The sequence below is a fragment of the Rhamphochromis longiceps genome, linkage group LG7, assembly GCF_057381845.1.
Source record: "Rhamphochromis longiceps isolate RC_006_pf linkage group LG7, R_longiceps_female_GT1.1, whole genome shotgun sequence".
Lineage (NCBI taxonomy): Eukaryota > Metazoa > Chordata > Actinopteri > Cichliformes > Cichlidae > Rhamphochromis > Rhamphochromis longiceps.
In genome coordinates this window covers 44,505,004-44,518,739 of record NC_140563.1, presented here as the reverse complement: position 1 = coordinate 44,518,739, position 13,736 = coordinate 44,505,004, and the positions used below count along the sequence as shown (strand labels likewise).

The 13,736-nt window shown below is 40.1% G+C and overlaps 1 protein-coding gene across 1 annotated transcript; it reads right to left on the bottom strand.

The window, feature by feature from the left end:
* Window positions 1-238: 238 nt before the first annotated feature.
* Window positions 239-10,924, bottom strand: drg1 (developmentally regulated GTP binding protein 1). Its single transcript, XM_085413801.1, has 9 exons — window positions 10,736-10,924; window positions 9,059-9,182; window positions 8,755-8,930; window positions 8,580-8,649; window positions 4,950-5,119; window positions 4,136-4,266; window positions 1,435-1,602; window positions 1,167-1,289; window positions 239-605 (listed from the first exon to the last, which is right to left on the bottom strand). Exons 1-9 carry the CDS (start codon window positions 10,772-10,774, stop codon window positions 506-508), a joined length of 1,101 nt encoding a protein of 366 aa, XP_085269927.1. The 5' UTR covers window positions 10,775-10,924; the 3' UTR covers window positions 239-505.
* Between the last annotated feature and the right edge of the window lie 2,812 nt (window positions 10,925-13,736).

The following is a 13,736-nucleotide window of genomic DNA, read 5'->3' as shown; positions in this document are numbered from 1 at the left end:
ATCCCCATCATCAATGTCATATAAATCTCTTTCCCCCCCTCCCCCCTCTAAGCCACAGTTAAATGTTAGCCATAATGCTGGCTGCGGGTACGCATCTGCAACATTTCTGTCGGATTTTTCCTAAAAAACCAAATTTAGCACAACACAGAACACTCCTGGTTACACTTTTTGATAAAGTAATAAATCTATTATCTGAATAAAAGCACAGAATAATAAAAAGCATAAAATAACAGACACATTGAGATTCCACTGTGATTTTATTGTACAGTTCTTTTAGGAGTCAATGGAAGCCTTAACCAATATTCAATATGAACTATTCATGGTGTTAAGTACTGTGTGTTACTTTAAATATGACACTTTAACCTGCCATTGTTTTAAATCAATGAAAGCAAAAACAACAGATGCTGTAATGACAGACATGTCCGGTAGTTTATTGAGCAGCTGTACAGAACACTTTGTGATAACATGGGTCATGCAGTGAGCATTAAGAATCCTTTTTTTTTTTTTACTTTTTCACCAGCTGGATAACATCTTCATCCTCCATCACATGGTCCTTGCCCACCTTTTGAGGGTTGTGCTTTACAGAGGAGCCCCAAACAAGTGCACTGAAAGAAAGAGTTAAGAAAAGAAAAAAAAAGAAAAGAGTTTGATCCTGGTTGACTGATGATTCGTTCAAGAGTGTGAAAAGAAAAGATATCAGGCCATTATAAAGTAGCCCGACAAATCATTCTTTGCTACAGCTCTATTATAAAGGAACCTACTGGGTATGTGACATCCTTAAGGAGCAAAAGCTTCCATGTGTCACAGTTTTACCCGTCCGTTCCCTTGAGGATGGCTAATGCTCAGCAGCACTAACATAATGAATGATTGACGATGTTATCTTGCCAGGGCCATTTAGAGATGGTGGTGCAACACGCGGTCACATGTCTAAAAATCAAACGTTCCAGTGATGGCAACATTTAGTCTGGTAAATGTTGCCATTAAGGGAGGTGATAGAGTCATGAGAAAAAGAATGTCCACCCAGTTTTAGTTTTAAGGTTTTGACGCATAAAAACACATTAAGAATAATCTGATCAACACCACACTCTAAAATCACTTACATATAACCTCAGATGACAAAAATATTTTTAAAATATTAGCATTTTAGCTAAGGCAACTATACTCACTACTTAAATTCTTTGATGAGGTTTTTGTGAATCTTCATGCAGAAATCCTCCACTGAAGTTCGGTCATTGGGGAGCACAACAGGAGACGTGTAATCAGGAAGCTGGCCTTTGGGTTTGGTGTAGCTGTAAGTAAACGTATCATCTCAGTAACTTTTTCCAGTTTGAACACACAAACACTTCAATTTTCCAAAGACTTGCTTTAAATCTATAACTGACTTTCGCCGCATTCACAGAATCTTTTGCAGGTTGTATTGATGGAAATTCTTACATGCGCACAAGCCTTAAGTAGTCCCACATCCTCTCCAGCAGGTCATCAAAGTTCCAGCGGTGGTGGGCTGAGATGGGCACAGTGTGGGGCACTTTGTAGATGATGTCGAGCTCTTCAATGGAGATCTGGTCGATTTTGTTGAGCACATAAATGCATGGGATGTAGACGCTGTTGGGACAGGGACAGAGTCTGTAAGTGAAACCACTACATACTCAGTTATACTAAATAATCCAAGAAATAAAATGGTGAATAAATGAGTCTATATTTTGGTGCAGCATGAAGCCTTCTACTACATTTACTTGTTAACTAACATGTCAGCTGATACGCAAATGTTAGATATTACAACTAATGCCATTTGCCTAGCACAGGGTGCACGCGGTCTCAAACAGAAGATTTACAAATCAATTACTTTTGGCAGAATAACTCCTAATGAATATCATTATAAATTCATAGAGCTTGCAGTAAAAGTAAGATCAGGTGACCTTGAACTATCCCTCGGTGTTGCTGCTGTTGGCTCAGAATAATGCACGACCTCCCATAATGCATTTGCCTCTTTCACTCCTCTTGCACTTACATGCGACTAGAGTAAGTCCTTTTTTTGCACTCTGTCACAGTTTGTGCTTTGCCATCTCTGTGCTTTTCCCTTTCCCCTCACAGCAGATGGCTGCTCCACCCTGAGCCGCGTTCTGCCAGAAGCCTCTTCCTGTTGAAAATGAGTTTTTCTTCCTACTGATGCCAAGTTTGTGTTCATAAGGAAATCGCTGAATCACTGGGGTTTGTCTATAATGTTGTCTTTAGCTTAAAATATTAAGTGTCTTGAGACCATTGTGATGATTTGGTGCTACATAAATAAAACTGAACTGCATTGTCAACTATACACTCTAGTATACTCTGAGTCACTGACATGCTCTACTGTTTCTACTACATTTAGTAAGACATTTAATTCCTTTATTCTGCTTGTTGATTTTGAGATATTTTGTTTTTCATATAAAGCTTAATATTTTCATTTAAATGTAAACTTATCTTAATTTATTGTATTTATTTTTTAACTTCAAATTACTTTCTGCCTTATTTCTTTTGACATATCTTATTTTATCGATCTATATACTGTTTAAGCACTACTGCCTGATGTGGAGTTTACACGCCTGGGTTCTCGCTGTACTTCCTTCCAGTCCAAAGACATGCAGTTAGTGGGTTTAAGTTAATTGGTGATTGCAAATTGGCTGTCTGTGTCGGTGTGAATCGTTGTCTGTTTCTCCGCGTTAGTCCTGCCACAGACTGGTGTTTTATCCAGGGTGTACCCCACCTCTCTATGGTAGCTGTGATAGCCTCGAACCCTCTGCTACCCTGAATTGGATAAATGGAAGAGAATGGCTGGATGGAATAAATAATGTATATTTCATTCAATTGTATAACAGGTGGTTACAGTTTCCACTGTGTCCATTTTCCTCCCAAAGTTCAGTAATTTTTTGAAGGAAAAAGTGTTTACTTTTCACAGGAACATTTGACTTTATTTTTTTTAGATGTATATTAAGTAATTTTAATCATGTTTAAAATATGTAGTGCTACATTTCCTTTTGTTAAGACACCTCTCTTCAAATAAATACTGTAAGTATACAGGCAAGGAGGGGGCCCCACCTAGTGCTTTATGCAATTACAGTTAATAGGCCCATAGGCTTCTGAATTATGAGAATTTTTAAAAATATTTTGCCCTTATGAAACATCACAGTGGATTTTAACTCAATTAAATGTGAATGAAAGCCAGAATTTCATCATTAATTCAAGGGATTTTCACAAAAAACCCTTCTCTGCTCAGGTTCAGCCAAATGCTGCAAAACTGATCAGACAGAGCTTTGCAGTGCAAATGGATGATGACCCAAAGCATACTGCAAAAGCAATGACGAGTTTCTCAAGGGAAAGAAATGAGACATTCTTCAGTGGCCAAGTCACCTGATCTCAAATCAGTAGAGCAGCTTTTCAGTTATTAAATACAAAAGTGAGGGCAGAGAGACCCACAAACAAGCAGCAGCTGAAGGCAGCTGTGGTAAAAGCCTAGTGGAGCATCTCATGGGAGGAAACAACATCTTGTGATGTCCAAGGGTGACTTCAAGCACTCACTGCAAGAATTACAAAAAAAAGTCCTTGTATTTAAAATTATGTTTTTCCAATTACTTTTCAGGATTGTTTAGGATTTACAGCATTAAGAAATGCTGTAAATCCTAAACATGTAATGCATTTTTTGGCCAAATCCCTTACAATAAAGCTGACAATAAGTCCGGACTTCAGACTTTGATTGGCCAGTCTTAAGATCCACATGGGGGTGTACAGGATTTAGACATTATTTAAAAAATATTCTATAGACATAGTGTTTGATAAATTTGTTTCCTTGCAGAAATTGTAGTTTTTATTTTATTGTATTGTGGTCTTTCTCCTAGTTGCTTTTTTCAGAGGAGGGATCATGCTCAACTCCACATATCTCTGATCCCATATTTGTTGACTTCTTATATTAAGATAAAAACCTTTGAGTCATCTAAGTACGATTAAAACAGGAGTTCTCCCAGATGCTGCCTAGCACATAAACAGCATATTTAAATCCATCTGTAGTGGGAATGATGGGAGTGTTAAATAGGATTTCAGACCGGCAGGCCACACCCACTGAGAATGACTAAGAAAGGCCCATTGTGACACTTCAGCAGCTCACCGATTTCCCTCCACCACATCGATGAGGTCATCAGCTGTGGAGTCACTGCGCAGAGTGATGTCGGCGTTGTGGATCTTGTACTCTGCCAAGATACTCTTAACTGTTTCAGCGTCAAGCTCACTCTGTGCACACTGGAGAGAGAAAGAGAGAGTGCATGTGGATGGATGACTTAAAGTAACACAAAAAAGCAAGAAAATAGTCATTAAAAAAGTCACAATTTAAAGATCTGTATTAATCAATTATTACATATTAGAGTCAGCAATACAATAAAAATCCATATGTTCTAATCCATGTGGCATCACTACCCATTTCTGCATCTAAATGCTCTGCTGAATTAATAAAAGTGGCTGCTCTCCAAGGTGTTACAATAAACTGCAAAATATGAAAAACATTCAGCTCTGGACATAAACGAAAAAGGGAAAATTAAATACCACCCATGTTTGTTTGATTAGAGAAAATGGGATAGCTGACATTCTGCTACCTCATGATGAGCTACAGAACTACTGTTAGGCTAACATTAGCGCAGGTAAGCTGTAGCAAGAGGGTTAAACTGTTCTCGAAAGTACAGATAGACACAAATGCCGGACAGGAGGATAAACACAAATAAAGGACAAAACATCAAAATGTCTGGGACTGTGAGATTTTAAAAACTTAGCTTGGAGAACACATTACACTTGAATGTAGAGGCTTTAACTTTAATGACAAGTAAATGATGTTTTAAGTATCAGTGTAATTGTTCACTTGAGTTTTTAATTCTAAAGTGAAAACTGTAAGTGCGAAGTTTCATTTAGTGTGTTTATTATATGAGACGTACCGTAGCGGTAAAGTTGATGCCTCCTTTGTCCTTTTTCTTGAAACCAATGTTTGGTGGTTGCTTGTTAAGCCGAATGCCAAAGCCTTCCAGCTCATGTTCTATTAGCTTCTTATGAAGAAGAGGCTTCAACACATCGAGCACTATCAGAATCAGATTGCAGGTTCGAGCCACTGTGAGAGAGCGGAAAAAGAAACAATAACATCAGTCAGAAATGTGTAAAAAGAAATCCCAGTTGAAGTACACCTGTTCAGCTGCTCGTTAATGCAAATATGAAATCAACCAATCACAAGGCAATATTTAGACATATAGCCAGGTAGGTCATATGGGTCAAGACGACTTGCTGAAGTTCTAACTTGAGCTTCAGAATGGGGATTTAAGTGACTTTGGTTTTTGATGCAGGACGAGCTGGTCTGCATTTCGGAAAAAGCTTTCAGGATCAACAGAATTGTCTGAAAAAGGGAAAATATCCAGAGAGTGCTGTGAGGAGTGCTTTTTATGGAAACCAAATGACCACTCCATAAACACATGGCACAATACAGGAGGGAAAGCTCAACAGAACAAAACAAATGAACTTAAAGGAGAAAGCACATTTTTTGAGGATGCCAGTGTTCACATTTTGGACCACGAACACAGACGGTTTGAGAGACGAGTAAAGAAGTCCATCTACATCCACTGTGAATGTCTGTCACTAAACAGAGGTGGTGGGTGTGACACGAGTTATCAGCAACCTACAATGCAAATTTGAGAAACTTTCCCGAGCATTTCCACACCCACTCTCACCTTGCCTCAGGTGACCTCGATAGCTCATATGAGGTGCAAGAAATGTTTTCACAAACCTAAAGAAATCTGGTTACCTTCTTTTCAAGCACTTAAGACTACCATGACCTGTAAAATCTACATAGACCACTGAGCACTATTTAAAATGTCACAGCCTACCTAGGTATTGTTGCAGCAGGATAGCACACCATGTCACAAAGCATCTTAAAACAGATTTTGTAAACATGACATTAAGTTGTCAGCAGCTGATAAATCTGCAGCAACTGTGTCACGTTATCATGTAAATATCTGAGGAATGTTTCCAGCACCTTGTTGAATCTGTGCCACATAGAATGAAAGCAGTTCTAATGGAAGTACCACAACCTGGTACAATGAAAGCGTAACTAATAAATTGTCCAGTGAGTGGATAAAGCTGAGGTTCACTGCCTGGCCATAATGGTCAAAAGAAATCTTTGAGCAGGCTTGCACTTTTTGATGCCAGAGAAAAATGTAACAGTAATGAAGAGGCTCATGAAAGGAAGAGCTTAAAACACCAAGACTTTATTCAAGAGTGTAGAGTGAAAGGGTGGCAAGTATGTCTGTTTCCTCTAGAAGTGGGGTGTGGAAGGTTCCCAGTACAGTCACTGTAGATGGCACTCACTACACTCAGAGTTTCAGAAAATGAGCGGAAGACAGCTGTATGCAGGATGGTGGAAGCAGCAGAAAGAGCCTCTTATGGGCTCTGGTATAAAAGGGAGGTGTAGGGTTGGAAGCGTGGAGGTGGTGGGCAGTGATTTGGCCATCGCTGCTGACACGCCAGATGGAGGGTGTTGCAGTTAAGGGTTGAAACGCCAGGTTAAGCCTGGGCATGACATCAGCTCCAGGCCAAAGGCCACAGTCAATCTGTAGAGCATCAGCAGTTGTGTTTTAAGCAAACTTTAGATAAAGACGTGAAACATTGTCTCACTGAAAATCATTGATTTTAGTGTTCTCGCATCTACAAATACAACATCTTATGATTTAATTTGTCTATAAATATATACAGGAGAAAGCTAAATTCTAGTAGCACTATTAGTAGTGCTGCCATTAGGGCTGGGCCATATCATACCGTTCACAGTAATACCGGTATAATGTTGGGCAACGATAAGAAAATGAAATCTCGCGATAGAATATGGGTAAAACGCGCATGTGCAGTGCCTTTGTTTTCATACGCACATGGCGGAAAAAGCATGGCGGCGACGGAGAATGAGAAGGGCGAAAGCGGATCGTTGAATGAAACGGATGAACCAGAATTGGTTTGTAAAAATGCTGCAACTTCAGTGGTGTGGAACTGGTTTAGCTTTCGTCTGTCAGATACACAACAAAGCACTATTTTTGGTAGAGCATGCTAGTGGGCCGTCGTTATTACCATGTTTTTTGGAAAATGCGGCACCCCTAAAATCAATCCTTTGATTTTTCTGAAAATCGACAGTGCCCCTTATAATCCTGTGTGCCTTATGTATGAATTCTGGTTGTGTTTACTGACCCATCCATCTTCATCCGCTTTGTCCGGGGCCGGGTCGCGGGGGCAGCAGCCTAAGCAAAGAGGCCCAGACCTCCCTCTCCCCAGCCACCTCCTCCAGCTTATCCGGGGGAATACCAAGGCGTTCCCAGGCCAGCCGAGAGATATAATCTCTCCAGCGTGTCCTGGGTCTGCCCCGGGGCCTCCTCCCGGTGGGACATGCCTGGAACACCTCACCCAGGAGGCGCCCAGGGGGCATCCTTGTCAGATGCCCGAACCACCTCAGCTGGCTCCTTTCGATGTGGAGCAGCAGCTGCTCTACTCTGAGCCCCTCCCGGATGGCCGAACTTCTCACCCTATCTCTAAGGGAGAGGCCAGCCACCCTTCGGAGGAAGCTCATTTCTGCCGCTTGTATCCGCGATCTCGTTCTTTCGGTCACTACCCACAGCTCGTGGCCATAGGTGAGGGTAGGGACGTAGACCGACCGGTAAATTGAGAGCTTCGCTTTTACACTCAGCTCCCTCTTCACCACGACGGACCGGTGCAGCGTCCGCATTACTGCAGCCCCAATCCGTCTGTCGATCTCCGGCTCCCTTCTCCCATCACTCGCGAACAAGACCCCGAGATACTTGAACTCCTCCACTTGGGGCAGGAACTCATCCCCGACCCGGAGTGGGCACTCCACCCTTTTCCGGCTGAGAACCATGGCCTCAGATCTGGAGGTGCTGATCCTCATTCCCGCTGCTTCACACTCGGCTGCGAACCGTTCCAGTGCGAGCTGGAGGCCCTCACCCGATGAAGCCAATGGTTGTGTTTACTGACCTCGAAACGATTTTATGTCGTACACGGCGCTTGAAAATCTGTCAAATGTTTTAGTATGACTTTGCTAAGCTACAAACCCACAGCGCTTGATGGATTGTCGGAGCATTACGGCTATCGTAGGCAGGCGCCTCGCTGAGTGATACGTACTGTGCTTCAGCATAATATTACGGTATTGTGTGTGTATAACCTCTTAAGTTTAGTGGATATTATACATGGTTATGCTGAGGATATGTCGGCCAATTTCCACTGGAAATGCCTTTTGGTTTAACTGTCAGCAAGGAATTTGCATTTGCACTGTTAAATTTTTATAGAACTTTAATGCACATAAAAAACAGCTGCTTGTTTAAGTGAAAATACATTGATGGTTTTTTTTGCACTAATAAAGTTGTGGAGTTGTAAAGTATTTTGTCTAGTGTCAATTATATCGTCAGTTATATCGTTATCGCAAATTTTCAAATGTATATCGTGATAAATATTTTTGGTCATATTGCCCTGCTCTAACTGCCATTGTATTTCCCTCCAAGCAGATTCCACTGTAATCAAATCATTACCTGCGATGACCTGTCGGCCTCTGCCCTTTCCATCTTTGGCGCCCTCAATGATTCCTGGGAGATCCAGGAGCTAAAAAGGACGAAGTCAGAAAAAGAAAAATATAAGCAAATAACTTAAACCTTATCACAGCATGAACAATATTCCAGATTTTGAAGAAAGCAGAAACTCTTGTACCTGAATTTTAGCACCTTTATACCGAATGACTCCAGGTACTGTTGTTAGAGTGGTGAACTCGTAGGCAGCAACCTCAGAGTATACACCTGCAAGGTTACTTAGCAGTGTAGACTTTCCTACAGAAGGAAAGCCGACAAAGCCGACACGAGCGTCACCGGTTTTCGCTACATCAAAACCTAAAAGTTGGAGGAAACACATGAAAAAAAATCAAATATGCATTAGCATTCTTTGCCGGGCAAAAATAAAGAAATATTTAAAACAAAATTTTGGTAACATCATTAGGACACAAGTATCCTGATCTCACCTTCTCCTGTCCCACCACCGCTGCCTCCTTTAGGTGTGATGAGTTCCCTTCTGAGTTTGGCAAGACGTGCTTTGAGCAGACCCAAGTGGTGAGCTGTGGCCTTGTTCTTCTGCGTCCTGGCCATCTACAGTGAACAATAATACCAGTCTGCATGAGAACTTTCTAAAAAACATTAAGTAAGCAGTTTTTACTGACTGCACTCAGGTACAGTCATGGTGAAACTTAAAACAGAATAGACTTATCCTTTACAATTCAAAGTTTAATTTTGCCCATCTGGATTTACTGTAATGTCAGTGCAGTAACAACACAGTAACAACACTGTAAACCTGGTCCCATTCTCTCATGTTGTACAGTTTTTACTTTATGCCAACTTAAATGCAAGAGTTTCTTACATTTGACATGCAACTTTAACTCAAACTTACATACTTGAATGATCATAGTTAAGGCAAAGAGTTTTTTTTAACCCTAAATTAACAGATACTCATTCATTTTATTTAATAATCCTAGTTTTTCTGTCCATTTGATAAATAATACAGTTTAAAGCATTTAATGTGGGAGGAAGCATTTTTAATAGGCAGAAAAGTCCTGGCCAAGATCAACACAACTGTGTTTCTCTGCACATTAAAATGTACACCTAGTGCTGGTCTCAAGTTAAAGATAAATGGGTAGGTTGTGACAGGGAGGGCGTCCGGTGTAAAGTCTTTGCCAAATCAAACACGTTAGCTAGAAATGTTACTAGTGACTTACAAGAACTGCTACCGGTACAACTGACCAGCAGGGTGGCTGCTAATGGCCAAAGACTGAGAAAGAATAGTAGGGGAAGGCATGTTTGGAGGCAGTAAAATAGAAGGCAAGATTTTAAATGTAGGAATTATGGCTGGTAAAGTGAGAGAAATGGCTAACAAAGGAAAGGATGTTCAAGATGGATCTGCCAGGCAGGGAGATAAGAGGACGACCACAGAGAAGACCGATGAAAGCAATGATCTGCTGTGGCAACCCTTAAAGAAGACAGTGAAACAAGTAGTCTTTGCACTGCAACCTGGAGAGTTTCCTTTTACTGCCTCTGATAATACAGTAAGGTTTCCATTAAAAACTAGAAAAGGCATTTTCTGAAGAAACTGCAGCGTGAATGCCGATAGCTGAATGTTTTGAGCTGAAATGAAACAATTGCTGAATGTTAAGCTAAAGTTAAGTTTAAACTAAACTAAAAACTTAAACAAAAACATTCAGTGTAATTTAAAGCAAGTACCCCTGCTGGTACGAACTCTTATGTTCAAATTTGAGGCTTTCTCAATACAACAACAGACGGCACACCATACAAAGATCATAATATATGGATACGTGTGAATTAAAAGACAACACTGTCGTTTTAAGTTAACTTGTATTGAACAGTTAACGTGTACACATTATTTAAAGGCGAACTTGTTACTTGTTACCACCATCAACCTGCACTAGCACGTCCGTTACACTGTCTTATATGATTAGTAATGGATTCACAAGTTCACTGACTGGGTAAAGCAACTTTATATGCACTTTGTGGCCAAAAGAAAAAATGTGAGTTAGAAATATTAAGAGCAAAACAAAGCCCGGCTGTAATATTTTTGCTAACGCTAACAGCTTGTGGCTAGCTTAAACGTGACAGTCAGCGGGTTAGCCCGCCCGCTGTTTCCATCTTACCTCATTTTCAATTTCTGCTATTTTGGCGAGTATACTCATGGTGACGGTGTTCCCCGTGTAAAATTCACGTTACCGATTGAAACTGAAAAGGTTTTACATGGAAGTTGGCAAAGTTATTGGGGTACTTTAGCATGCACACCACACGAACGCGGTGTTTCCAGGGAAATCTCGCGAGAACCCGGACAGAGGCGGGGCGTGATACCCGGTGCGTTGACCAATGACAGCCCGCGTTCACTCACAGGTTGCTCACTGAACAAAAAAGAGAAACGCCAACACAGCATGAGCTTCCATAAGTGCAAATGCTTCATTTGCGAATCAGGAAGGTGGAATTTAGTACAACTAAAATTTCAAATAAAATGTATAAACACAAGTACTGCTATAGTACGGCTATGGATAATGGAAAATTCCATTATTCATTTGGAAAGGTTGTTCTACTTCACTGGATATCAGGAAAAAAAACGTTTAGTTAACTTGCTTGATAAATCCCAGTTAGCTCTTCGAGGAAAAAAAAATCTTTACGTCAAAACGTACAACAAAGCTATTAAACACAATATTTTATTAAGAATTAATGAGGCCTGTGTGCCTGTGCAGATGAGCATTGGCTTGTACTTTTCTCAAGTTTCGGATGTTTCTGAGTTGTGAGGAGACATCGTCGCTCTAAATTGATTTAAATAACTGTTTTACGCTGTAAAACATCAGATTTAATCAGTGTCTAGCTGAGAATGTACCACTGTTGTCTTATATCGTCATACAAAAGTTGTACCTAAAATACTGCATGAGTACATTTACTCAGGTTGGATAGTGCGCTTTTATTTATTTTGCTCTTTTATTGAAATAATCCACAAGTTAAATATTAGAAGTGCTTTTCAGTATAAAACAAAACTATTTAACTACACATGAACTAAATTATCGTCTCCTAAATTAGGTTATGAATAAAAAACACCTCTATAGAAGAAAATTTTGATGAAAAAATAAGCTCGTGGGCCACTTCACTGAGTACACCTTAGTGATATGAGGTTAGAATACCCTTTGCCTTTTGAATAGCCTTAATTCTTCGTGACACAGATTCAACGAAACGCCGGAAACATTCCTCAGAGATTTTGGTCTATGTTGAAATGATCACACAATTGCTGCAGATTTTGCAGCTGCACAACCCTTTATGAGAATCCCCCATTGCCACATCCCAAAGGTGCTCTATTGGATTGAGATCAGACCATTTGAGTACAGTCAACTCATTATCAGTCAGTATGAGATGATCTGGACTTTGTGACATTGTTGTGATATTTTGATACCATGGTAGCATTTACAGGATATTGCTTTGTAGTGAAAACTGTTACTCAATAAGGCCCATCTAATAGTTGTTTTTCTCTTTCTCTGTGACCCAAGAATTAATGTGTAAGACTCACAGGCTGGTACCCCAAGGTCGAAAACACCACAGAGACGAGACCACTTCCTTACTCCCATCCTCCCTTCCTTATCTCTTAGAAAAAGGCTCGTTAAAGGCTAGGTGGTTTGTTTCAGAATTCACTAATGAAAGAACTCTGTATTTTATGTCTAGGAGTGTATTTTGCTGGGATGATCATAAATTATAGCTGAACTGATAAACTACACAAGGGATACTTTGCTCAGAAGGCAGGAAGACGTTTCCTTATTTAGTCTGTACCGGTTTGAACTGGGAAAGCTGACACACGAACCTTTTTTTCCTCTATATAAGCTGTTATGTACTAAATAAACCTTTGAGTCGATTTGGGAAGACAACCTGAAGCAGTCTGTGTTTCCTTGTTCTCCCAAGCTGCTCCCGGCGCTGTAACTAACCCAGCTGAATGGCATACCTGAGTGTTACTTTAAATAATTAGGAATCTTAGAAGGAAAGGACAGAACTCTGCTTATCGCTCACGCCACGGAGGAAACCCGGGACGGCAATTTCCTTCAGACATCATGTGTAATCCTCCTGAAAACAGCCATCAGAAGATGGACACACTGTGATCATACTGAAGACCGACCGATATATCGGCACTGCTGATATTATGAGTTATGTTATGAGTGGTAATGTTATCAGTTTTCATGTTGCATAGTTTGTCCACCAGAGGGCACTCTTTAACGTCTCTGCTGGCACCAATGACTGTCATTGGTTGGCACAAACACGGCAGATCTAAGTAGAGTCAGGCAGAGCATGAACGAGTAATCCAGGACTTGCTTTGACAATAAAATATGATTATTTTTAAACTGAATTGGAAGGACTCATAAATAACAACAGATATTATGGAAATTTGTTTATATTTCATGTATCGTATTTCATGTCACCCATCAGCCCGTCTAGCACCAATAACCACGCCATGTTCAAAGTCACTTGAATCACCTTTCTTCCCAATTCTGATCCTCCGTGTGAACTTCAGCAGGTTGTCTTGACCGTATCTACCTGCCATGTGATGTGTATCATATTTAACACATGGGTTTTTGTCTTATTTATGAGCTGTTGAAAAGGTGTACCAAAAAAGCATCCAGTGAGTGTATAACTGCATATAAAGTCAAAGTATTGCAAACTGATGCTTCGGTAAGATTAATATAATATCACATTTGTTTAATAATAATTACATTTATTCAGGTAGACGTTTAAATACTGTAACTGGATTTCTGGTGTATAATTGTAAAATTGTTGCATGCTAACTTTTAAGAAATAATCAATTCTACCTTTCTGCTTCTAAATAAGAAAAATCTTATAACTTTGTTATATACTTAAGGACTATGCCTTTACTTTTGCCAACACAATGGCAACTCTGGCTATATCAAATAACCTAATGTATGTCATAGCGAGCCTATTTCTTTAGAAGATCTACAAAGTCTGTGGTGCACTTTACCTGGAGCGTACATACTGATGAGCACATTGTCTACAACACTGGTTATTGCACTGAACTGTGTAACATCTTTCTACAAAAGCACATAAGATACAAACCCACATTTAAATGCACACAAAAAGGATGGAGACCGGTGAAATTGTATA